Here is a 26,617-nt window from a genome sequence, read left to right as displayed (position 1 = left end):
ACTTTAATGCATCAAGCAGCCCTGGGATAGCAAAGGAAAAAAGCTGATTGGCATCAACAGAACAATGTCATCTCATCTATGTTGAGAGCCTTTTTTTCAGTGGGTAGCCTGTGACCATTCACTCTAGAAACGTATATATTCAATTTTGGTATCCATTTTAAATGATCCATTTCCATATTTCTTCCCCAGACTTCCTTTTTATTCTTTCCAAGTCCTGGTCAGCTGGCCAACCCATTAACTATCAATGTAGATATGTACCTCAGGCTCTTTTTCCGTCTAAAGGAAATGGTCAGCCTGTAGCACAACCTTAAGTTCTCCCTACTGGGAGGCTTTTCTTTCACTACTATCTTTCAAGGATATCTTTGGGGCTATAATGCTTTAGCAGTGTATTTTTGGTTGGTGCCAGTATATAATACATAATTATTTTTTTTTCCCAGTTCCAATTTTTTCTTCCTCAGTTAACTTAGTTATATCTTATATACTGATGGGAATAGCAACTGGCCTTTTACCCTGACATGCTTCTGAACATTGGACCCCAGAAACTTCAAGGTGGGAGACCCCTACATTTTTGTGATGTGTATCTGCTAATCTCTAGCATGCACGTATCTTACCAAAGCATCCAAGTACTTGCCACTTCTACTCTTCAGGACCAATCCACATTGTCATCAATGTAATGTTTTATGGCATGTCTAGGTGATCAGACTAGGGCATTACAACAAAGAGCAGGAGAGTTAACATAATCTTCAGGCAAATACAACGAAGATATATTCTTTACCCTGCTGGGAGAAAGCAAAATGCTTGTCATGGTACTTGCAAGTTAATGTAGAGAAAAGAAAGTATATGCAACATCAGTTGCTTCCTGCCTTTTCTCCTGATATAATAACCCTATCTTAATGGATCAGGAAGCCAATATGGGAAATCTACCAGTTACTGAGTGTGTCTCTTTCAATTATACAGCCAGGCTCTCAGAGAAAACTCCGGGGTAGGTTGACAGATTGTTTGAACCCAGTGCAAATGGATTTGAGCCAAAACTTCATTTACCACCATAATCTTCCACTTTTCTATTCCTAGGAATTAGTATCAGTTTAGAATTAGCATCTAGTAATCCCCTAAAGATCTAGATATTTTCCTTTCATCATCCTAATAAATGGCTATAGATTTCTTAGGGGAAGTCTTAGAGGAAATTTTACAATACATACGCGTGGCTCTGTTGCATTGCCTTTGAGGGGGCTAAGGACTTCATGTCCATGAATCAACTTGTGTTTGGAAACTGGGAGTGACTAATTCTTCAGTGTGGTTTGGGAAGTCAGGATTTAGACTGCCAGGCCTACTGATTATAGATCAATAATATTTTAGGAGACTGACTTTTAATTTTATTCATTAGAAATGCTTTGTTCAATTAAGCACTACTAAAGATATCTGCAGGTTGAAATCTTTCGATTGCTACTTTTTGTCAGTGCTGTCCCTTCACATAATGACTCCCACTTTTCTCTTATTAAATTCTGCCATTTGACCTCTGTACTCTGGGATTTCATCGTGTCCATTAGGGAGTCTTTTTCAGTGATGCCATCTCCCCAGGTCATTCCCAACCCACAGAAGACAGTCACTACAGTTTTTCAAGAATGCAGATTCCCTTACTAATGTATTTCTGAATGCTTTAGTGCAATGTCCTCTGCGACCTTGTGGATGATAGAGTAGGAGGATGTGTCTATAATCACGTCGCACATGGTAATCCACTAGAGCATTCCTATTTTTCTAAGTATCTGGATTTTTTTCTACATTTGCCAGGAAAGTTTGGGCATTTCATCCTCTTTAAATGTAGACTCCTTTGGGACTTAAGTTTCATTCAGTCAACAAGCAGACTATTAGAGGTACTTGAAGCTGCTTAAGCAAACATGTTGTATTTGGCCCTACCCAAACTCTGTGGTCAAATTCACTTCAAATTCATTTTTATACCTAATCCCTAGGTTTTTGCTGAAATAATTTATGAAAAGCTTATAATTATCTTTGGATATAAGCTATCTTCTGTCAGTTAAGACATTGTACTTGTTTTCTTTGAGCATGCCTAAATCAGATTTTGGAGGCAATAAGGAATGGTGGGGGTAGGTTTTGAGAGTAGGTCTCCTCTTTCAGAGCGACTGTCTCAGGTAAGAGTATTAACAGTTTTCATTCAAGAGGAGGCTAACCTTTTCAGGCATGGGAGGCGGAGCCATTTCTGCTTACGAAAGAGGCTCAGAAAGACTCCAGGGGTTCAAGATTTTAACCTTCCTATGAGTCCACTCAGGTATTCCCCCATTCCACCTCTTAGAGTCCCACACCTTTCAAGCAGTGCTTTAAATTTCACCAAAGAGACTTAGAAGGTTGTATATTCAACTTTCACTGTAGTCATGCAAGCTGCAAAATTAAATTTTGGGTCTGATTCTCAGGATTATAGCTGTGGTTACAAGAAATAAGAAACTTTTTAAAGGGCCAGTTCAAAAGCTCTGTAGGTTTATCATGACTTGCACTGAAAGTTAAAAACCCTAAATAGTCATTTTCTTCTGTAAGTTCTCCATTAGAGTGAGAAGCAGCCAGTCCATAGTCCTTGTCATTATTACCACCATAATGGTCAAGTCAAACCATCATTTGGTGCCCTTAGGCACTTGTTTTAATAGGTATGTAATCATAACGAACTGTAAGTGATAATTATTATGCCAATTGTGGTTTGGTCACTAGTATCCCATTTTCCACTGGCAGGGTGCTCAGCAGTACATCGAAGGTCAAAGACATCATCAAGCCAATTCCTAAATCCTATGTTTCCTGAGACACCTCCATTATCAGGAAAATGAAACCACTGTAGGGTGTTTCAAAAGGGAGGATTTAATGAAGGATTGGTGAAACAGGTGTGGAAGACTAAAAGAGCAAAAAAGTAAAGCTGAAGTAATCTAGATATAATAAGTGCTTCAGTAAGTTACCACTCTTAGGCCTAGGGGAAAAGAGATTAACAGAATTTTGAAGCTCAGAGGGGCTCCTTGGAGCTGAGGGTCAGACCTCTGTGAAGTGCATACTTGATGTCTCTGACAGGATGTCAAGAATGTGGTAATAAGAATGCTGAAAAAGAAAAAAAAAACAGGAGACTGAAAACTACAGGGCGACGTTGATGGAAATGCATGCAAACAGGGAGAGGAAAGTCGTTCCACGCTTCTTCCTGATTTCTGATCTTTATCTGGTGTCCCCTATTGGCAGAATCTATCAGGAAACAATATGCCAAAGCGAAATGTATAATTTTGCAGAATCATAGCTCCAGCATCGCAGAATAGACAATAGAATGGTAAATTTGGAGTTAAGAAAACAATAAGTCAGTGACCAGCCCACTAACTTTAGTTGTTTTTCTTGGGTTCTGAGAAGTTGTGACAGTATTTAGAGAAGTGAAATATCATCGCAGATTCTATTCATAGATACTTAGGAGCTCACTTTGAATTCTAACAGTGACATTCTTTTCTGCTTTGGACAGTTCCTCTGTTCTCATGCCTTCCTTCTAAGATTGCTTTTTTTGAATCTAACAACTGGGAGAAAGGGTATGTTTTTGTTTATAATCAATGATTACTAGAGTCTCTGAACTCTGGTGAAATCTAAGCTAGGTCATTTTCAGACTTTTTTGATTATGACCTATACTGAGAAGTACTTGGATTCCAAAACACACATATACAAATACCAAAATCAAAAGTTTATGAAACAGTATTTGCTTCTATTAAGTGACACATACTGATAATCTCTATTTTGTTCTGTTCTGTTCTATTCTGTTCCATTCCGTTCCCTTCCATCCATTCTGTTCTGTTCAAGAGACTGATCACAATTCACTAAAACAAAGTGATTAAAGCAATAGTGTGAAGTAAATGTAAATATTTTCTCCTGCTTACTTATATGAACAGTGCTTAACTTTGCATATTTTTGGTCACTCTCGTTGTTCCTATTCTGGTTCCCAGTTCATTGTTTTTCCTTAAATGCAAGGTGAAAAGAAAGATATTTTAGAACTAAGCTTACAGTTCTGGTGGTGGTGCAAGATATGTACAACAATTTTTCAATGGAAATATTTCTTTTGTTTCCTCCATTTCTACTTCTCCCAGTAAGGGAAAAAAAGTAGTAATGTATATGATAAGTTAAGTCAGAGAAAAAACAAATTCTTTAATTATTGTTCCTCTACTCATAAATTTGTCAAATATTTGAGTACCTTCTATATATAAAATCTTGAGCTCAGGACAAAGGATAGAGACATCAAAAACACAGATTTCAGCTTTGTCCTTGTGGAACTTACATTCTATTAGGGACTTAAATGTCAAATGATTAAGTATACAACTGAATATATAGTAATTGATAGTGGTAAAGAATTTGAACTAGTCTGAGGTAGTAAAACATGCTCTGAGTTGAAAAACATTCAGTCTGAGATATGAAGGGTAAATATAATTAGGAAAAAAACCATGGAATTTGGGGATTGGGTGGGAAGGAAAGAATAATCTTAGAAGGAATAGTCTGTGTTCTCCCATGAAACAGGAGGGATCACTGTGAGACAAGAAATGAACTGCTGTTGTGGCTGTTAGCAAAGAGTGATGAAGATAGCATAGCACAAGATGAGAATGCAAAGGTCATAGGATTCAGATAATATAGGGCCTTGTGTGCCACTTTTATTATTTATATGAAGAGCAGGAAGGAGTATTGAAGAAAATGATATGAAGATATCTCTGTCTTGAATTTCACTCTAGTGGTGATATGGAATGAAATGTGGAGATTAGTTAGGAAGGTTTTGCATTAGTTCATACAAAAGATGATTGTGGCTTAGACTAGAGTGGCAGCTTCAGAGGGGAAAGAGATTTAGGAGGTAAAATTGAAAGGATTGATTAGATATGGGAGTTGGAGAGAAAAGGGGTCAAAGATAATGCCAGAGGTTCCCAGCTTGGGGAGCTGATATGAAGAATAATGGGGGAAGATCAGGCTTGGGGAAACATTAATGAGTCCAACTTTGGATCTCCTGAGTTTGAGATATTACTAGGTACCAAGCACTGTGCTAAGCTTTTCATATATATTATCTGATTTAATTTTTACAAATACAGTTAATTTTTCCATTTATAAATGAGACAGCTATTTAGTGGGCTGAGCCAGAATTTCATTTTTTTTTTTAAGATGAGAAATAATCAAACATATTTAAATGCTGTTGAGAAGAATCCAGAAGAAGGAGATGTTGAAGATACTGGAAAAGGAAGGGACAATCTGTAATGTAAAGCTAATGAGAAGATGATTTAGATTTTGCTTAGATAGAATAATGTCTTCTCTGTTTTATAGGAGGAGGAAAAAAGTGTGTATGTGGGTTAGTTTGTAGATTCGATGTCCAGAAGGTGAGAGAATTTTCCCTCGATGACATCTGTTTTCTCTGCTAAGTAGAAAAAAATGCCATCTTTTAAAACTGAGGAGTGAGATGGGGGAATGGAGATTTAAGGATGGTAAGGTTTCAAAAATAGTTTTTGTGGAAAGTATGATCCAAATAATGACTCATTTTTTGAGAGTGAGTGAAGAAGACACTGTTCTTAATTCATGGAGTTTAAAATGATATTTTACCAACATCATAAATACATAAGGAAAAAATCTGATTAAATGCTAAATGATATGTATGATACTGCTAATAGACATAGAAGAGCAAGGATAGGACAGAGAGTAATGTGGCCTTCAGTCACTGAGAAAGATTTCATAGAGGAAGTAGAACTTAAGTTATCCTTGATACACAGGTAGGTAAATTTGATAGGAAGAATAATACAAGCCAAGTATGAAGCATGTCCTTAGTGGGAATCTGTAATGATTTAGTTGACGATAACGTTTCTTTTATGTCAATATTTCAGTGACTATGGAGGTGAGACTATACCAGGACCTGCATTTGATCCAGCAAGTCACCCAGCTCCATCTCCTGCTCCTTCTTCCTCTTCGGCATTTCGACCTGTAATTCCAACTAGGCAGATTATAGAAAGGCAACCTCGGATGCTGGACTTCAGAGTTGAGTACAGAGACAGGAATGTTGATGTGGTACTTGAAGACAGCTGTACTGTTGGTAAGGTTTTTTCCTACCATAAAGCCTTCACAGATAAACAATTTTATTAGGTAAACATTCAGCTTTCGTTTTTTTCTTTTGAAAAAAAACTACCAACAAGAAGGGAGAAAAAGCAAATTGAAACTATGTTCCCATACAGATTATTGTGCTCTCTTTTTAAATATTGTGTTGCGATTGAGGTAAGTTTGAGATTTTTTAAATTTTGTTTTACATATGTGGAATGGTATATGATGCTTTTAGGGCAGGTGCAAATCAAACATCTAGGAGCTTAAAAAGCAAAATACCATAATTATTAAGTACATTGCATATCAGACTCTATGGCTGAAGCTCACTCACTTTCATACTATGGTTAATGAGAGATCAGAGATAAGATATTTCTATCACTCCTTCTCTCTGCCAGCTGGATAAATGCTTCAGTACTACCCTTTCAAGGGAAGCTCTGCCTGCCATTTTTAGACAGACTATCAGATTTCTATGAAAAAGCTATGTTGAAGTCACGTTTGGTTTGGATTATTTGATCTATATTTGTTATAGAACCAGAAATTGTATTAATTTCTATTTTAATGTAGTTTTGCCCAAAATCTAAATTCCAGGTATTTCTGAAATTTTACCTTTGTTCAGAAAAGGGGAGATCCTTTTCTGATTTCATTACTGAGAAAAGCAAGGCTATCAAAAAGAGTGATCATTCCCAACACTATTCTCTTACTTAAAACTATTTAGAAAATTTCCATTGTTTTTAGGATAAAATTCAAATATATATGTATATATTTTTTAACGTATGAATTTTTTTTTTTAATTCAAATATTTTAACATGGCTGTAATCCCTGCTTGGTCAGGCCCCTGCTGCATTTCTAGTTTTCCTGTATCATCACTCTCCTCATTGCTCACCATGTCTAAGTCGTACTGGTTTTCTTTCAGTTCCTTGAATAGGTTATTAGCTTACTCAGGGCCTATGTACTTATTCCTCCTACTGCCTGGATTCTTCTCCAGTTATTTCTCCTTATGTCCATCCCCATGTTCCCAAATATTCTTCTATACATTCCTTTTTGTGGTAAAGAAAAAAAATCGTAATATGAGCCTTAACCTGGAAACAAATTTTTAATTGTACAGTATAGTTTTGTTAACTGCGTGCACACTGTTGTACAGCGCACCTCTAGAACTTTTTTATATCGAGATGAAACTTTGTACTTATTGAACAGCAACTCTCCGTTTTCCCCTCCTGCCAGCCCCTGGCACCCATCATTCTACTTTCTGCTTCTATAAGTTTGACTACTTTAAATACCTCATATAAGTGGAATCATGTACTCCTTGTCCTTCTGTGTTGGGCTTATTTCACTTAGTATGATATCCTCAAAGTTCAGCTATATTGTGGCATATTATGGGATTTCCTCCTTTTTTAAGACTGCATAATATTCCATTGTCTATATATGTCACATTTTCTTTATCCATTTGTTTGTCGATGGACTCTTAAGTTGTTTCCACCTCTAGGCTATTGTAAATAATGCTGTGGTGAACATAGAATCTCTTTTGAGACCCTGCTTTCCAGTCTTTTGGATAAATACCCAGAAGTGAGATTTCTGGATCATATGTTCTATTTTTAATCTTTTGAAGGACTTTCCATATTCTTTTTCCACAGTGGCTACATCATTTTACATTCCAATAGTGCACAAGGGTTCCAGCTTCTCCATATCCTTGCAGACACTTGTTATTTTCTGGTTTTTAGTTTTTTTGTTGTTTCATTTTTAAATATAATGGCCATCTTAACAAGTATGAGGTGATATCTCATTTTGGCTTTGTTTTGCATCTTCATGATGATTAATGCTATTAAGCATTTTTTTCATATACCCGCTGCTCATTTGTATGTCTTCTTTTGAAAAATGTCTAATCAAGTCCTTTGTCCATTTTTAAATTGGATTATTTACTTTTTTGCTATTGAATTGTAGGATTTCTTTATATATTTTGAATATTAACCTCTTATCAGAGGTTTGCAGATGTATTCTCCCATTTTGTAGGTTGACTTTTTATTCTGTTGATTGTTTCCTTTGCTGCGCAGAAGATTTTTAGTTTAATGTAATTCCACTTTTCTATTTTACTTTTGTTTATGCTTCTGGTGTCATATCCAAGAAATCATTGCCAAGACCAATGTTATAGAGCTTTTTCTTTATGTTTTCTTCTAGGAGTTTTATAGTTTCAGATCTTACATTTAAGTGTTTAATTAACTTTGAGTTAATTTTTGTGCATGGTGTAAGGTAAAGGTCCAATTTTATTCTTTTGCATAAAACTTGGATATCCAGTTTTCCCCACACCGTCTGTTAAAGAGACTATCCTTTCCTTGTTGTGTAGACTTGGCACTGTTGTCAAAGATCATTTGACTTATATGTGTGGGTTTATTTCTGGGCTCTATTCTGTTCCATTGGTGTATATGTCTGTCTTTATGCTAGTACCATACTGTTTTGGTTAATTTGTAAAATGTTTAGAAGTCAGGAAGTGTTGTTTGTTTGTGTAGAAGTCAGGAAGTGTAAGGCCACCAGCTTTATTCTTTCTGAAGATTGCTTTCACTATTCAGGGTCCTTTGTGGTTCTATGAATTTTAGTATTGTTTTTTCTATTTCTGCAAAAAAAATGCCATTGAGATTTTGATAAGGATCACATTGAATTTGTAGATTGCTTTGGGTAATATGGACATGGTAAGAGTGTTAAGTCTTTCAATCCATGAACACGTAATATCTTCCCTTTTATTTGTTTTTTTTTTTACTTCTTTCAGCAATGTTTTGTAATTTTCATTACACAGGTCTTTTGCCTCCTTGGAAAAGTTATTTGTATGTATTTTATTCTTTTTGATGCTATTGTAAGTGAAAATATTTTCTTAGTTTCCTTTTTGGATTATTTGTTGTTAGTGTATAGAAATGTAACTAATTTTCATTTGTTGATTTTGTATCCTGCAATTTTGCCAAATTTGTTTATTCTAGCAGGTTTGTTTTTGTTGTTTGTTTGTTTTGTGAGATTTTTAGAATTTCTACCTATAAGATTGTATCATCTGCTAACGGAGATAATTTTACTTTTTCTTTCTTTTCTGATTTGGTTGCCTTTTATTTATTTTTGTTTCCTAATTGCTCTGGTTAGGACTTCCAATACTATGTTGAATAGAGGCTGTGAGAGTGGGCATTCTTGCTTCTTCATGATCTTTAGAGAAAAAGCTTTTAGTTTTCAGCATTGAGTATGATCTTAGGGCTTTTCATATATGGCCTGTTTTATGTTGAGGTAATTTCCTTCTGTTTCTATTCGTTGTTTTTAACATGAAATAGTGTTGAATTTGTCACAAGCTTTTTCTGCATCTATTGACATGAACATGGGATGTTTTTTCTATATTCTATTAATATGTTATATCACATTGATTGATATTCACGTGTTGAACCATTCCTACATCCTATGGGTAAATTCCACTTGGTCAAGATGTTTATGATTCTTTTAATGTGCTGTTGAATTTGTTTTTCTAGTATTTTGTTGAGGATTTCTGTGTTCATTAGGGATATTGGTCCATTGTGTTGTCATTCTTGTAGTGTCTCTGTCTTGCTGTAGCATCAGGGTAATGTTAGCCTTGTAAACTGTTCCATTCTCTTCACTTTTTGGGAAAAATTTGGTAGAATTCTCTTGTGAAGCAATCTAGTGCTTGCCTTTCTTTGTTGGTATGTTTTTGATTACTGATTCAAACTTCTTTCTAGTTATAGGTCTATTCAGATTTAGTTTCTTCAGTCTCGGTAGGTTATGTTTCTAGGAATTTATCTATTCCTTCTATGTTAACCCATCGTTGACATAGGAAGTAGTCTCTGTGACCCTTTTTATTTCTGTGGCATCATTTGTAATTTCTTTTTTATTTCTGATTTTATTTATTTGAGTCTTTCTTTGTTTCAGATGAAAGTTGGTCAGTTTTGTTGATCTTTTCAAATGTCAACTCTTAGTTTTCCTATGGTTTTTCTATTCTCTTTTCATTTATTTCTGCGGTAATCTTTATTTCCTACCTTCTGCTAACTTTGGGCTTAGTTTGTTTCACTTTTTCTAGTTACTTGAGGTATAAGTTAAGTCGTTAATTTGAGATTGTTCTTTTTAATTTAGGCATTTACTGCTATAAACTTTCCTCAGTACTGTTTTTCCTTCAACCCATTAATTTTGGTGTGTTTTTGTTTTTCTCAAGATATTTTCTGATTTCTCTTTTGATTTCTTATTTAACCAATTGGTTGTTTAAGCATAAGTTGTTTAATTTAAACATATTTGTGAACTTTCCAGAATAGATGACATGTTAGGTCACAAATCTTAACACATTTAAGAAGAGTGAAATCATACCGAGCATGTTTTCCAACCATAATCTAATGAAACTAAAAATCAGTAGTAATATCCTTCTGCCCCTTTCTTCTTAAATTTATTAAGACTTGATTGTGACCTAACATGTCATCTATCTGGGACAATGTTCCTTGTGCACTTGAGAAAATTATGTATTCTGCTGCTGTTGGATGTAATGTTTGCATGTGTCTGTTAGGTTTATTTTGTCTATGTTATTCAAGTCCTCTGTTTCCTTATTGATCTCCTGTGTGAAAGTTTTATTCATTATTGAAATCTCCTACTATTATTGTAGTAGTGTTGTGTATTTTTCCCCTCAGTTCTGTCATTGCTTGCTTCACATATTGGATGATTTGCTGTTTGGTGCATATATGTTTGTAATTGTTACATCTTCCTGGTGAATTTGCTCTTTTATGATTATATTATGTCCTCCTTTCTCTTTCGTGAGAGTTTTTGATTGACAGTCTATTTAGTCTGATATTAATATGGCCACCCTCCTCTGTTTTGATTATCATTTATATAGAATATCTTTTTCCATCCTTTCACTTTCAGCCTGTGTGTCCATAAATCTAAAGCGAGTCTCTTGTAGACAGCATATAGTTGTGTCTTGGTTTTTTAATCCAGTCAGCCAGTCTGTGTCTTTTGATTGGGGGTGTTTATCCATTTATATTTGAAGTAATTACTGATAGGGAAGGACTTAGTATTCTCATTTTATTAATTATTTTTTATGACCTGTAGCTGTTTGTCACTCTTTTCCGCTCTTGATATTTTCCTTTATGTTTGTTGATTTTTTTTTTTTGTAGTCATGCTTTAATTCTTTTCTCATTTTTTTTGTGTATCTTCTGTAAGTATTTTTCTTTGTAGTTACCATGGGGCTTATATAAAGACATCTTAGTAATAATAATTTATTTTAACCAAATAATATCAATCATGTACAAAACTCTAGTTCTCTACTCCCTTCCTTTTTGTTATTGATGTCACAAATTACATCTTTTTGTATTATTTATCCTTTAACCTATTTTATAGCTATACTTACTTTTTATACATTTGTCTTTTAACTTCTACGTCAGATTGATTTAAACACCATTGTTACAATATTCTGTATTTGCCTACAGTATTCTGTAGTTGTCTATAGATTTACCTTTACCAGCAAACTTTATACTCCCATTAGACATTATACTTGCTGTCTAATGTCCTTTTGTTGCAACTTGAAGTACTTACAAACATTTCTTATAAGGCAGATCTAGTGTTGATGTACTCTTTTAACTTTTGTTTATCTGGGGGTCTACTTTTTTTTTTAATGTTTGAAATACAGTTTTGCTGCACATAATATTTTTTGTTTGACAGTTCCCCGCAGCTGCCCCAGCACCGCTGAATATATCATCCTACTCCTTCCCGGCCTATTAGGTTTCTGCTGAAAAATCTGTTTTAGTCTTGTGGGGGCTCCCTATAAGACATGAGATTTTCTCTTGCTGCTTTCAAAATTTTCTTTGTCCTTTAATTTGGCAATTTGATTTTAAAGTGTTTTGCTATGGTCTTCCTAAGAGTCACTCCTTTTGGAATTTTTTATGTCCCATGGAACAGCATTTTTATTTCCTTTCCCAGATTTGGAAAATGTTTAGCCATTATTTCTTCAAGTAAGCTTTCTGCTCCTTTCTTTCTCTTCTCCTCTGTGACTCCCGTTATGCATATGTTGGTCCTTTAATAGTATCCCCTAAGTCCTTTAGGCTTTCTTCACTCTTTTTTTACTCTTTTCACATTTTTTTCTCCTCTGAATGGATAATTTTAAATGACATGTCTTCCAGTTCACAGATTCTTTCTTCTGGTTGATCAGTCCTATTGTTGAGCTCTTTTACTGAATATTTCAATTAAATTATATTCTGCAAATCTGAAATTTCTGTTTGGTTCTTTTTTATGGTTTCTATCTTTTTGTATATTTAAAATGAATTTTGTATTTTCAGAATCATCAAAACCCATCTACTGATATTTTGAAAAATAATTTTATTTATCTTTACACTAGTATTTAGTCAGAATTGACCGTGCTGTTGCTCATATGGATTTTTAATATTGCTAAGTCATCCTTCGTGAATTAGTAGGGAACCCCTTAAGTTGGGTGTTACTAAAGGCTTTACTTTCTTAGCTTGGTGATGAATATATTCACTGCCATATCATACTTTTTCTTTTAAATCTTTAATTACCTCAGGTTTTTATCTGTTTTAAGAAAACCATAATGCAGTCCTGTATTAAATAAGTTTCAACTGCTATTCTATAGCATGTGACTGAGCAGTTAACAATATCTCATTTCAAAGTGACCCGATTTTTTTTTTGTCGATGAAATATTTGGTATATGATGGAAGTTCATTGATATTTTCATCACTTGAAGTGCTTTTTTATTGATTCACTCATTTGAAGTGAAATTCCCTGCTCATTTCAGGGGCGGTGATCAGAAACACTGGCTTCTCTGGATTATATATGCTAATTTTAAACTTTAATTCTGTCTTAATTTGGAGATTATGACTATGGAACTATTTGAAAGCTTTGCTATAGAAAGATGTAATAGAATTTCCAGGGACCACATTTTGTAAAATATTGGCTTGATAATTCACCTGAAAAGCCCAAGTAGGTAGATTAGAAGCAGTCAGTCACCATTCTGTTTGAAAACGAATACAGTTAAAAGTTACAAATATATGATAAATAAATTGATTCAAAATGAGTTGTAAACCAAATTGTTATTGTACAATATGCACTATCTCCTGCTTCTCCTGTTTCAAATTTTTTATGTTTTCTGGATTATAGTTATTCTCTTATTATGAATAACATGCCAGTTAGAGAACTATGTCATATACCTTCTCAATTGGTTCGTTGATATGCATCACCGTGGAAGGTGTACTCAAGGACATGTGGGGCTTGATGGAAGTTTTTTCTCCTTTTACTTCTTTCACTGCATTTGATCTTTTACTTTTATTGTATCACTCGAGTCCTTCCTTCATTTTGAACCCCTTTGTTACAGTTCAGGAATTAATTTCTTTCATGGATTATTAAAATAAATTATCTAATCTCCATTCTTTCAGTTTCTTTCTTCCTCTGGTCTATATTTTACATAATTGTCTTAAATAATCTTTATAGAACATAAATGTCCTCATGTATCTTTCACTGGTTCCCTAATTCCTATATTCTATTTGATTTGACCTTTCTGGTTTTAGTTTTCTAGAAAACTCATAGTTGTCTTTGAATGCCTATGTGAATATCTCCCTTTAATGAAGTGTTTCCTGACCTCCATGGACATAGTTAAGTTGATACATCTCCTGTGATTTCATAAATGTCACATAGACTTTTAAACTAGATTTTAAAACATCTTACTCTTTCTGTTACAGGTTTTTCTAGTGAATGTTAACTTCTCAGACTCAGAGACCAGGTCTTATTCTTCTCTAAACTCTTTAAGCACAATGTTTGGCACAGAACAGTACCTGTTGAGAAAATTAATGGCTAAATAAATGAGCATATGTATATTAATTTATATACCATAAAAAATTTAAAAATATACTCATTAAAGTTTATGCAACCTGCAATATAATTGTTAAATAGTTTGTAGATAGAGAATATCTTACTGTTATTAGGGAACTGGATACATTCTTATGCTGTATAGATGTAAATATTAAAATTCAGAGAGCTGCTAAATACAATAATGCAGTTTTCCATGTTATTACCAGGAAGACTAAACAAAGTATAAAAGCAAGCCTAAAAGCAGCCAAGAACTTTATATCAGAGTGACACCTAGTGGTAATTGTATTGGTCTGTTAACGTTTTTAGTGTCCTGTTTATTACTGCAGTTTCGTTTTATTACAATTCTTTCTGGGTTTTCTTATCTTGAATAAACTTTAAAAATTATTTTAAAACATTGGTTTTTCTATAAAATTACTATCTAGTGTGCAGTAGTGTGATCTGGAGGGTAGGAATTATTAAGGTCCAGCAATGGATTTAACCTCACATACAGATATTTGTCCGATAACGTTTGTTGAATCAGTGCTTTCAGCAAACCTTAACTCCATAAATATAGCAGAAAAGTAGGTATGTTATTAGTTGAACCATGTACCCTTTTTTTGTTTTGTTTTTAATTTAATTTCTGAAAATTACTTTTATTACGATGGATACCATGTGAGTTTAAAAGTATCAGATTAGGTGTGGAAAGAGTTAAGACATTTAGCAAGTGCATTTTGAGTCTGAACAAGTAGTTCAGGATATTTCAAATGAGTTTTTGTCTTGAATTTATAAACTTAGCTTCTTGACTCTGCAGCTCATATTAACTGTGTAAGTTTTGGCACATGCCTTAACCCCTCTGTGCCTTAGCAACACTTTATGAGTAGTAAGTACTATATAAGAAGTTGAGGGGTTTTTGTTTCGTTTTTGTTGTTGTCGTTAGTACATGTAAAAAGAAGGAAAAAGTAGTGATCTTATTTGCTTCGGATCGACATTAGGAGTATAAAATGACAAGAGGGGTGATCATAGCTTGTACTTTTGGGGAAGAAAGAGCAAATGTGCATTAGTAACGTTCTTTGGTCCACTTGCAAACTGATGTCTTTTGCCTCCATGCTAACAACTATGTGCTCCCCAAATTATATATAAAATAATTTTAAAATCTAAGCAGCATCTCAAATTGTGGTTTTAAGGTGCATAGTTTATTTTTATTTATGCACTAGAAATATTTATTTAGACTCACAGTTTAAAATACTGTACTTTAAGTAAAAATTTTTTAAAATAGAGAAGCATAAAGAAAATGAGTATCTTTTTTTTTCTCATCCTTGACTCTCTGCTATTATCAGTTTTGTATGTAGTTTAAGATTGCCATTTTATAGAAAGCCTTTAAACTTCACTTTATCTTTTGTGAAGTTTATTGAAAATTATTGTTCTTTCAACTACTTTCATCTCTCAAGTCACTTCTATTGTCTTATCTTCAAAGCAAGGCAGAGAAGCTTAGAAGTCTGGACTTATGTTTTCTAACATCTTTATTTTCTGCCATTCATCTTTCAGTCTCCTCTTCCCTACAGTCTTTGAAACTTTCTTTGAAAGATTCTAAAATAACTTTTTTCTTTTTTAAAAAAAGAATAAACATATAGTAATGACTATAATGGTAAATAACACTTTACTTGCCAAGGTCTCGTATTTTGCAATTACTGCTGAAAATTAAGAAGTAAATTCCAAAGGCATTTATAAAATCAGAATAGGTCATTTTATTATAGATATTTGTCATTTACTTTGTACTTAACATTATGCTAAGTTCTTGGGCTATATGTAAATAAGGCAACCTTATTTCAGAGGACTCTGTGGTCTATATCTGGAAAGGGTGGGGGGAGAAGACATGGAAATAAAGAGCATTTATCCATTCACGTGCTCATTCATTCATTCACACAGACATACACATACATATATGCACATTACCTACTGTACACCAGCCACTGTGCTCACTGTACTTGCTTCCTCTACAACCCTTACAACAACTGTGAGGCAGACATTATTATCTCTCTTTCAAAGATGAATAAACTGAAGCTCAGGAGAATTCCTGAACAAATTCCCTCTTAAACTAAATCTAGAATTTATGATCTCTCTAACAAAATAATTTCTGTTATGTAAGTACATACAAAGTGCTATGAGGATATTGAAAAGGAAGCAATTCAATTTTAGTTGGTGTTTTGGGAGTATGAGAAGGGAAAACATAGGGTTGTGGGGGTGGTCAGGAAAGATTTCAGAAAGGGGCCAGGCTATGACATATTAGTCAAAATATATCATGTGGACAAAGTGGGCGGAAAGTTTATTCTAGCAAGAAAAGCACAGAGACAAGAATGATAATGGTGTCCCTGGAGGAATAATGAAGAATATGCAGTCTTGAATATAAAGCTGGGATTGTGGTCTTCAGTTATTTGAAAATTTCACTTTAATAAAATCTTTCCTTTTCTACAAGTGACAGGTTCATACTACTCTTCCCTCCCCGAATCCTCCCTCAGTCCCTACCTCTCCCCTTTTATACTCATTGACTTACTTATTTTCACATTACACTGAGATAGCCAGAATCTGTATCCCCATTTTGTAAATGTGAGAACTGACAAAAGAGAATAAGTGACATATTGGTTAATGGAGATGGATGGGTTTGGAGGCGATCTGTAAAAACTATCTAGTCTTGCTGGCCACCAGTGAAGCAGTCTTTTCCACATTTTTTCTGAGGGTCATCTAGCGGGTATTTAAATACTTATGCAATGGGATGCTTATTAATTTTGAGGCACCGATTCCTTTGTTCATCAACTCTGACTATAATTTTATAAATAAAAACATTTTATACACCAACCACATGCAAAAAAAGAGGTATCAGTTGTATGTTATATTATTTCCTTATTTTGAATTGCCACATGTAAGCTCCATTCCTTTGACTTCTCTCTGCTTTCAGAAACAGACTGCATAGGTAAATATATTTTCCTTCTGACATTTCTTCACTTAGTAAAGGACAGTACTATTTTCCCCATTTCTTCAGGCTAAATAAATATTTTTAGTTCATTCAACCACTGCACAGAGTGGCGTTGAAATTAAAATGCATACTATCTGGAGATATAATGTACAGCATAGTGACTAGAGTTAACTGTGTGTGTGTGTGCAATCAGTGCTGCATATACAATGTAACACTCAGTTTCCACCTTGGTTTGAGCACAGTTTGTCTATACTCTTCCTTGATTAAAGCGTGTCATTTCTATTAGTGTAACCTAAATTAGCTTTTGGAACTACTTTTTTCATGATGTTTCAGAGTCTCAAAGTTAACACTAGCTTTACTGAGTGTGATTGACATAAACTACATGTATTTAAAACCTACAGTTTTATAAGTTTTGACCAATATGTCCAATCAGTGAAACCACCCTCATAATCATTATTATGAATTTATCCATCACCCCCCAGGATATAAATTGAAAGCAACAAACGAACAAGACAAGGAAACAGAGACTCATGGACACATAACAATTTAGTGGTTACCAGAGGGAAAAAGGGGTGGCAGGGGGAGATAATGCAATATATGTATGACATATTATTGAATTGTACACTTGAAACCTATATAATTTTATTAACCAATGTCACCCCCCAAAATTTAATAAAATATATATATAAAAGCAAATCAAACCCAAAGTTAGTACAATAGGAAAAAAATTACACACACGCACACACATATATACACACAGAAAACAGTAAAGCAGAAAATAGATAAATAGTAGAGAAAATGAACAAAACCTAAAGTTGTTTTTTGGGGGGGACTATAATAAAATTGATAATTCTCTTGCTACTATGAATAAGAACCAAAGAAAGAAAACACAAGTTATTCATATTGAAAATGAAAGATACCTTTAGACATTAAATAGATTATAAGGCAACATTAAGAACAAATATATGGCAGTAAATTTAAAAGTTACACAAAATGTTAAAAAGCTAGGAAAATTATTTTAAAGTTATAAGTTACCACAGCTAACAATTAAGAATCTGAATAACTTTACATCTAATATATAAATTGCATTGACAAAACCTTCCACAAGAAAACCACAGCCGAGATGGCTTCACTGGTAAACTCTATATAATTTTTAAGGAAGAAATGTTAGTAATCATTAACAGAGAAAGGTGAACTGTTTCCTAATTCATTTTATGAAACCATTACCTTAATATCAAAACCAGACAAAGACATTACAGGAAAAGAAAACTGCAAACCAATATTTCTTATAACCACAGAGGCAGAAATATTTTACAAAATATTTGCAAGTTAAATTCAGTAAAATATAATAAAATATATGCATAAGCATATATATAATATACCTTATGGTCAAATGAGATTTATCCAGGAATACAAGGCTTGTTTAACAGTTTATAATTGAGTATTGTAATTCACCATGTTAGTACAATAAATGAGAAAATTTATCTGTTCATTTCAGTAATTGAAAGAAAAAGCATTTGACAATATTTAACACACGTTTCAGAAGTTTGTTTTTTTTTTTTTAATTAAACTCGCAGCAAAGCCACAGTAGAAGGAAATTTTGTCAGCCTGGTAAAGCACATTGCTAAAGAACGTACAACTAATATTTTATAATTAAAGACTAAATGCTTCTCTCCTAAGATCAAGAGCAAGGTTTACTCATTAACAGCACTTTATAGAAGATATGCAAATAGCCAATAATCACACCAAAAAATGCTCAGTTTCATTAGTTATTAATTATCAGGAAATACAAATTGAAACCACAATGACAAACTACTTCATACCCAGTGGAATGGCTAACATTAAAAAGATAGAAAATTCTAATTGTTGGTAGTGATGTGGAACAACTGGAACTCTGGTGGAATGCAGGATGGAACCATCAACTTTGGAAAAAAGTTTGGAAGTTTTTTATGAAGGTAATCATACACTTACAATCTAGAAGTTCCATTCTTAGGTATTTGCTTAAGAGAAATCAACACATATATTTATAAAAAGGTTTACAGAGTAATGTTCATAACAGCTTTATTTATAGCAGAGAAAAACCAAAACAACCTAGTTGTTCATAAACTGGTGAATAGATAAACAAATTGTGCTATATCTGTATGTATTAGTTATCTTTTACAGTTAACAAATTATTCAAAATTTAATGATTTAAAAAAACAAAATTTGCTATCTCACAGTTTATGTAGGTCAGGAATCTGGGCATGGCTTAGCTGGTCTCTAATGGGCTGTAATAAGTGTCATCTCAAGGCTCCACTAAAAAGGATTCACTTCTGGGATCGCTGATATGGTTGCTGGCAGGATTCATTTCTGTGTGGGCTGTTTCACTGGGAGCCTTATTTCCTCGCTCATTCTTGGAGGCAGCCCTCAATTGCTTGTTAAGTCTACCTCTCCATAGAGCACTTCACAGTAAGGCATCTGGCTTCATAAGAGTGAGCAAGTTAGAGCGCAATAGAGGTATGCTAGCAAAATGGAAGTCACAATCTTTTGTAACCTAACTCAGAAGTGATATCCCAATACCATTATTGTATTCTCTTCATTAGAAGTAACTTGGTACAGCCCACACTCAAGGGGGAGGGGATTCCCAAGGGCATGGATACCATGAGGTGGGGAGCATTGGAGGCCATTTCAGAAGCTGCCTATTGCAATATATAATGGAATACTACTGAGCAATGAAAAGGAACTCTATTGGTACACATAACAATTTGTACAACAATCTCAAAAACATGCAGAGCAAAAGAACCCAGATGTAAAAGAGAACAGACAAAACTAATCTTTAGAGTGAGAAGGAAGAGGTTGGGGTGGGGATAGGTTTTTGTTTCAAAGGGATACGAATAAACTTTTAATGATACAAGAAATGTTTTGTGTATTGATGTGGTTATAATAGTTTATATATTTGTCAAAACTCATAAGTGAATTTTACTATATATAAATCATAATCCAGTTAACTTTTATTTTTAAAGTATGCCGTTGGATTCGATGAACTGTTCTTTATTTTTTTAAAAAAATCTTTTTTCCCAGTTTTATTGTGGTATATTTGATATACAACACTGTGTAAGTTTAAGGTGTACAGCATCATGACTTACATATGTTGTAAAATTATCACCACAATAAGTTTAGTTAACATCTATTATCTGATATAGATACCAAAAAAAAAAAAAAGTTTTTTCTCCCTGTGATGAGAACTTTTAGGTTTACTTTCTTAACATCTTTTAAATATACCACACAGAACTGTTAACTACAATCATCATATAATATACCCCCACTACTTACTTATATTGTAACTAGAAGTTTGTTCCTTTTAATCTCCTTTGTCCAGTTCCTTTACCCTCCACTCCCTGCTCTGGTTACCATAAATCTTATCTTTTTCTATGCGTTTTTTTTTTTGTTTTTTTTTTTAAGATTCCATATTTGATTTAAACAGTATTTGTCTTTCTCTGTTTGACTTCTTTCACTTAACATAATGTCCTCAAAAATCCATCCATATTATTACAAATGGCAAAATTTCCTTCTGTTTTTAATATTCCATTGTGTGTGTGTGCATGTGTACCACAACTTCTTATCCATTCATTTATTGGTATACACTTAGGTTGTTTCCCTATCTTGGCTATTGTAGATAATGCTGCTATGAATATGGGGATGCCAGTAGCTCTTCAACATAGTGTTTTTGTTTCCATCATGTATATTCCCAGAAGTGGAATTACTAGATTATATGGTATTTCTATTTTTAATTTTTGAGAAACTTCTATAGTGTTTTCCACAGTGGCTATATCAGTTTACAATCCTACCAAAAGTGCCCAAGGGTTCCATTTTCTCCACATCCTTCTCAGCGTTTGTTATCTCTTGTCTTATTGATGATAGCCATTCTGACAAGCGTGAGATGATATCTCATTGTGTTTTTAATTTGCATTTCTGTAACAATCAGTGATGCAGTAATTAGTGAGCACCTTTTTTTGTGCTTGTTGGCCATTTGTATATCTTCTTTGGAAAAATTTCTATGCAGATCCTTTGCCCCTTTGTAAATTAGATTATTTGATGTTTTTACTATTGAGTTGTATGAATTCTTTATATATTTTGAATATTAACCTCTTATCAGATATATGATTTGCAATTTCAATGGACTGTTCTTGATGACATCTGCATATATCAAGTAACATACAGGGAGTACTGTAGTGGCAGCACCATCTTGTGTTACGATCTTTGGAGTCAGGCAGACTCAGTATGACTACTAGCTCTGAAACTGGCTACATTCTAGCTGCATTCTTCACTGCTCTAAATTGTTTTGGATATTCTTAAACCAATAACTACTGTTTATTGAGAAACTTTGCTGGCCAGGTATCATGCTAGATGCTTATGTGTGTATTACCTTAATCAATACAACTCAAAATAACATTTTTGAGTCTCTTGTAAGTATTGGACACATTAATACAAAATATTTTCCATGCCTTATGTCATTTAATGCAGTAACCCAATGAGGTATTACTACAATAGTCATCCTCACTTTACAAAAGAAGAAATTGATAACCAAAAGAGAATAATTTTTAAAATATGTGGAACTCGGTTTGCTGTCATGATTCTGGTTTTGTTTTCTATTCCTCACTACCTGTGGAACAAAAGACTATTTGTTTTATATGTTCCCCAAACTTGCTGCAAAGAGGAATTGGGACTTTAACTTAAAAAATCTTTTTGTTTATCTGTAAGAAACTTCTTTTAGGTTTTGAATGCTGAGTGGTGAGGATAAGTGTCTAAGGGGAAAGCACTGGGCAGATTTGTAAAAGCTTTAAAAGTTCCAGACAAGTACAGCTCTAGAAATAGCAACCTTAGCCACAAACGAAAAGGCAGTATTTATATGTATTTATACAAACAGAACAATCCTTTGTCTGTAGTAACATTTTTGAAGGCCAAAGTTGATAAAAGTTTATGTTTCTAAAATATAATTTTGAACCAGAATTCCTTTTATAATGTTTAATCACTATACGGAGTGCCCAGATAGGAATTTTCTTTAGGAAAGTAAAAAAATGTCACTAAGTCTTGAAGGGTTTGAGTGTAGCATTGCTTAGCTGAGGCAGCTGTGTTTCCATAGAACTTCTATAGCGTAAATTCCCCCCTGCCCCCCGCCACCTTTCTTTTCCTTTATCAGTATGGAATTATTTTTTTATCTTTTAATATGTAATATAATGTTTTTCAGTATTCAGTCACTTATAATTGGAATTGAATTATGTGTTAATCTCAAATTATAGGCTAGCACCAACATAATAAAATCAGATGTATGAATTATTTGTACATTCTGATTCAACAATCTGTTTGATAAACTGTAGTACCAGAAATTAGCTGCTTGATTTATAAATAGACTTGATTCTTGAAAAATAATTTGTGGAGTACTGGGAAAATTGTGATTCCTCGCTGTTTCTCATTAGCATTGTGTTCATTTTTGCCTTTTGACCTTTCAGTTTTCACCGAATAATGTCCTTGCCTTTGGTTTGACTTTCCTTCGCAACCTAGTTATTATACTTTAAGCTTGGTTTAAACCCAGTTTTTCTTCAAGCTGAGTTTAAGGCTCATCTCTCTCACAAAGCCATATTTGATATAACACATTTTTTTTCCCTGAAATTCTCTTCAATTCAATTTAAATTGTCTTCTAGATTATATATACATTGGCTTTATTTTTTTCAGCTTCTTTCATGGATGTTATTTTCTTTCATCGTTGGACCCTAAGGGTAGAGAAGATGGGCAATATTAGTCCCTGTTTTACACATGCAAAAACTGAGAATAGACAAGTTATTTGATTTAAGATAAGACTTCATTACATATCTTCATTCTAAAATCTGCTTCCCCCATACTATAATGACTCAGGTTTTATACTTTACTAGCTACTCTTACCATATGCTGAGCACATATAGGTATTGCCAATTGATTGGTTTAAAATAGATTGTTTCTCTTAAAACCCCCAATCATGGTATCTATTTCTTTTAAAAAGTAATGCAGTTAATTAACTACTTAGTTAATTAGTTGTGGGGTCTTTTATCATAACTAATGTTGCAACCTGAGTTCTTCAAAGGGACAACATGTTGTTTGATCAAGTTTTGAAGTTTAGACTATTGAAATTTTTGTTATTCATTCATCAGACAAATGTCATTGATTGTGCACCATACGACTAATATGAATGCTATCCCTGGATATGGACAAATGTTGCATTATTTTGTTAGTAATATTCAATCTCTTCTTATTTATACAGGAGAAATTAAACAGATTCTAGAAAATGAACTTCAAATACCTGTGTCTAAAATGCTGTTAAAAGGCTGGAAGACTGGAGATGTGGAAGACAGTGTGAGTTTCTTAATTGCCTAGAAATAAAATTAGGTTATGCAGTTGACTAAATAATGTATCAAAACTGGTTTAACATATAACAGGAGTAGATTTGGTAATAATAACTTAGTTAAGAAATCAGCAAACAAAAGTTTTTCAAGCTAAAGTGTTTTTGGTAAAGCAATAACAGTTTTAAAGGCATACAGAATGTAAATGAAAACACTATATGGCATGCTTTTTCTGTCTCCAACTATTCTATAGGGGGTGATTTGGTACTCTTTTTGAGAGCTTTTACCTTTTTCTCAAATCTTGTAGGGTGCCAGTAAGTGCCCTGGAATAATAATTTACTGAACGATTTGATTACTTGTTGACCTGAAGAAAGTCATACACAGTGTATATATATGTATGCCAAGTATTGATTATAGAACAAAGATAGTAATAGGAAAAGTTTTTAACTTGGAAAATTTCAATGCTAAGAAGAATATATCTTTGTTTATTTGGCTAGTGGCAGGTACATGGAATGAATTATATTTCAAGAATTTTAAAAAGTGTTGCAATTTTAAGGTAATTGTTGCTATTCTCAAGGACCCAGTAGCAGCCTTAGGTATAAAATATTTCACACACTTTTACTTTTTTCCGACAGAGAAGAGTGGGGAGGGATTGAAAGAAATGAGTTAACTTTGAAGTTTTAGATGTTTGAGATGGAAATAATTATCAAATTTTTTTACACTAGTTACTGAGTCGATATTTGAATATCTAGGCTTAAACTTAGAATCTTTGATTTTTGGTTCAGTTTTTCTTTGTCAATGTCTTCTGGTAGGCATTGTGCTTTTAAATGCTTGTATTTGAGTTCACTCGATATATGGAGATGTTCTGAGTATTTGAAGATTTACAGGCAAGATATTTATAAATTTAGCTACCAAGTTAGTGATGTGCTATATTAGGGGTCAGCAAACTTTTTCTGTACAGAGACAGGTAGTAAATATTTTAGGCTTTGTGGGCCCTGTAGTCTCTTTTGTAACTACTCAGTTCTGCTGTCATAGCATGAAAGCAGCTGTAGGCCATATGCGAAGGAGTAAGCATGACTATATTCGAATAAATCTTTATGGCTACAGAAAGCTGAAATTTGTATCATGAAATAGTCTTCTTTTCAATTTATTTCAACCATTTAAAAATATAAAAACTTTTCTTAACTCACAGGCAATATAAAAATAGGCAGCAAGCTGGATTTGTCCCATAGTCCATCATTTGCTGACCCCTGGTGCTGAGTGGCTATTCTAAGTGAAATGTGGATTTAAAAATAAAAAGAAGTGCTCACTTAGTAAATCAGCAATTTTGGCAGAAGTAAAACACCAAAATGCATTTGTTTACATAGCTGTATCATTTATTCATTCATTTGTTGAGAAACCTATGGATATGAATCATTCTCATGTGGCATTTTCAGTAGTTTATGAAGAGAAAGGCAATCATTTTGAAAATGTCCTTAAAGCTATGTGTTCTAATATTCGAACATAGTCTATGTTACCAATAATATTTTCAGTTACTTATTTCTTTGTACTCTTTTCTCTAGGTGATTTCTGCTATTTCTATGCCATTAATATTCTGATTGCTCCCAAATTTTTATTTCCAGGTTATACTTCTATGAATTCCCATATCCAAATTGGTAATTCACTTTTGCACTTGCATATTTTATTGGCATCTTTAACTTAACATGTTTAAAATGGTGCTCTTGATTTTCCTTCCCATGCCATTTCTCCAACAGTCTTCCCCAATAAATGGCAACATTATATGGCTACTGCTAAATCCAAAAAGGTGGGCATCAATCTTTTCCCATTTAAAACAACACCTAATTCTTTGGTAAGTCCTATAGATTCTATCTCCAAAGTGTATATCTCAACCATGAGCACTTTTCATCATTTTTATTGCACTTGCTAATCCAAGCTATTAACATCTTTTGCTTGGACCAAAATAATAGCTTCATTTTTGTTTTCCCAGCTTCCTTTTGGGTTTTTCCAGTGCATTCTCTACACAGCAGCCAGAGGGTTAAAAAAAAAAAACACAAATCCAATTATATTACTCTCGTTAAAACATAGCTTTTCATTGCACTTTGAATAAAATTTAAACTACTCACTATAGTTTAAAAAGCATTGTGTTATTTACTCTCTATTCACCACTACAAGTTTATCTTCAGCCTTTCTTACCCTCACTTTCCATGCTGCAGCCATAGAAACTGCCTTTTAATTCTTCTAATAGGTTCAAGCTCTTTACATCTTTACCTGACAGATGTAACTACCTGGGATTGAAAGAAATGAGTTAACTGAAGTTTTAGATGTTTGAGGTGGAAATAATTATCAGATTTTTTCACGTTAGTTACTGAGTTGATATTTTAATATCCAAGCTTAAACTACCTTGAAGGCTTTATCCCTGGTTCTTCTCTTGGGTGGCTCTTTTCCATCCTTCAAGTCTTAGCTTAAATGTTACGTTCTCTAACAGGGCTTTGTATAAAATTTGGCTCCCATCCCAGCATTCTCTATCAGAGCACTATGAATAAAAGGACCATATCTTTTTCTTTCATCATTACATATCCAATGCCTGGTATAATAGGCATCAAATAAATGTTCATGGAATGAATGAATGAATACTTGACTTAAAGTATCCATTTATTTAATCATGCCTTGTGTGGTTTGAGGGGGAAGATTCAGTGGGAAATCTTTGGATGATGGCATGGCAAAAGGACAATAATGACTTGATCAAGTGGTAAGACTAAGCATTTAGCAATAATCCACAAAGTAAAATAATGAAAGATAAAAAAGTAAAAATAACTTTCCCATGTTTATATGCATGTGTTTGGTTTGTTTGCATGTTAACTCTATAGAGAGAGCACAGATCTATTTCAAAATAACTTGCATATATTTGACATAAAGATTCAGAACTTCAGAGTCTCCTGGTAGATTCTGAACTTACGGGTTATTGCCTCCTACAGTGTTTTTTCAAACCATGGGTCACACAACCCATTAGTGGGTTGTAAAGTTGAATGGGTTATAGCCATAATTGAAAAACAAAACCAAAAATGAAATAGAAGATGTCAGAATGTATTGCAATTAATGTTATTTTTACTTAATACATAACTAATATGAATCAAAAGTAAATCCCAGTGCCCTTGGAGTAAGACTGTACGCTTAGTAAAATGGGCCCTCTTGTGGAGGGGTCAAGAATGAGTTCCTCATGTTCTATGCTTGGGTAAGGTCATCCCTACCCAGGGTGTCCATGCTTCTCTCTGCAGGGCTAAGAGGACTTCCTAGACATCGGTTTCACCTTGCTTTCCAACACTTTCAGACTTGACATTATCATTTGCTATGATTCAGTCAGGACTAATTTCATTATGCCTTTTCCAGCTGTTTATGACAGTCA

At 33.6% G+C, this 26,617-nt stretch overlaps 1 protein-coding gene across 2 annotated transcripts in view; it reads left to right on the top strand.

Annotated features, from left to right (window-relative positions):
• FAF1 (Fas associated factor 1) overlaps positions 1–26,617 on the top strand; it is a 354,641-nt gene that overhangs the window by 97,548 nt on the left and 230,476 nt on the right. For both annotated transcript variants that reach the window (XM_039885738.1, XM_039885744.1), the window contains exons 4-5: positions 5,868–6,073; positions 23,136–23,227. In XM_039885738.1, coding sequence (XP_039741672.1) covers positions 5,868–6,073; positions 23,136–23,227 — 298 coding nt within the window. The remainder of the gene's footprint in view (positions 1–5,867; positions 6,074–23,135; positions 23,228–26,617) is intronic.

Source organism: Pteropus medius, unplaced genomic scaffold, assembly GCF_902729225.1.
Source record: "Pteropus medius unplaced genomic scaffold, Ma_sr-lr_union100, whole genome shotgun sequence".
NCBI classification, from domain to species: domain Eukaryota; kingdom Metazoa; phylum Chordata; class Mammalia; order Chiroptera; family Pteropodidae; genus Pteropus; species Pteropus medius.
This window is presented reverse-complemented; position numbering and strand designations above follow the sequence as displayed.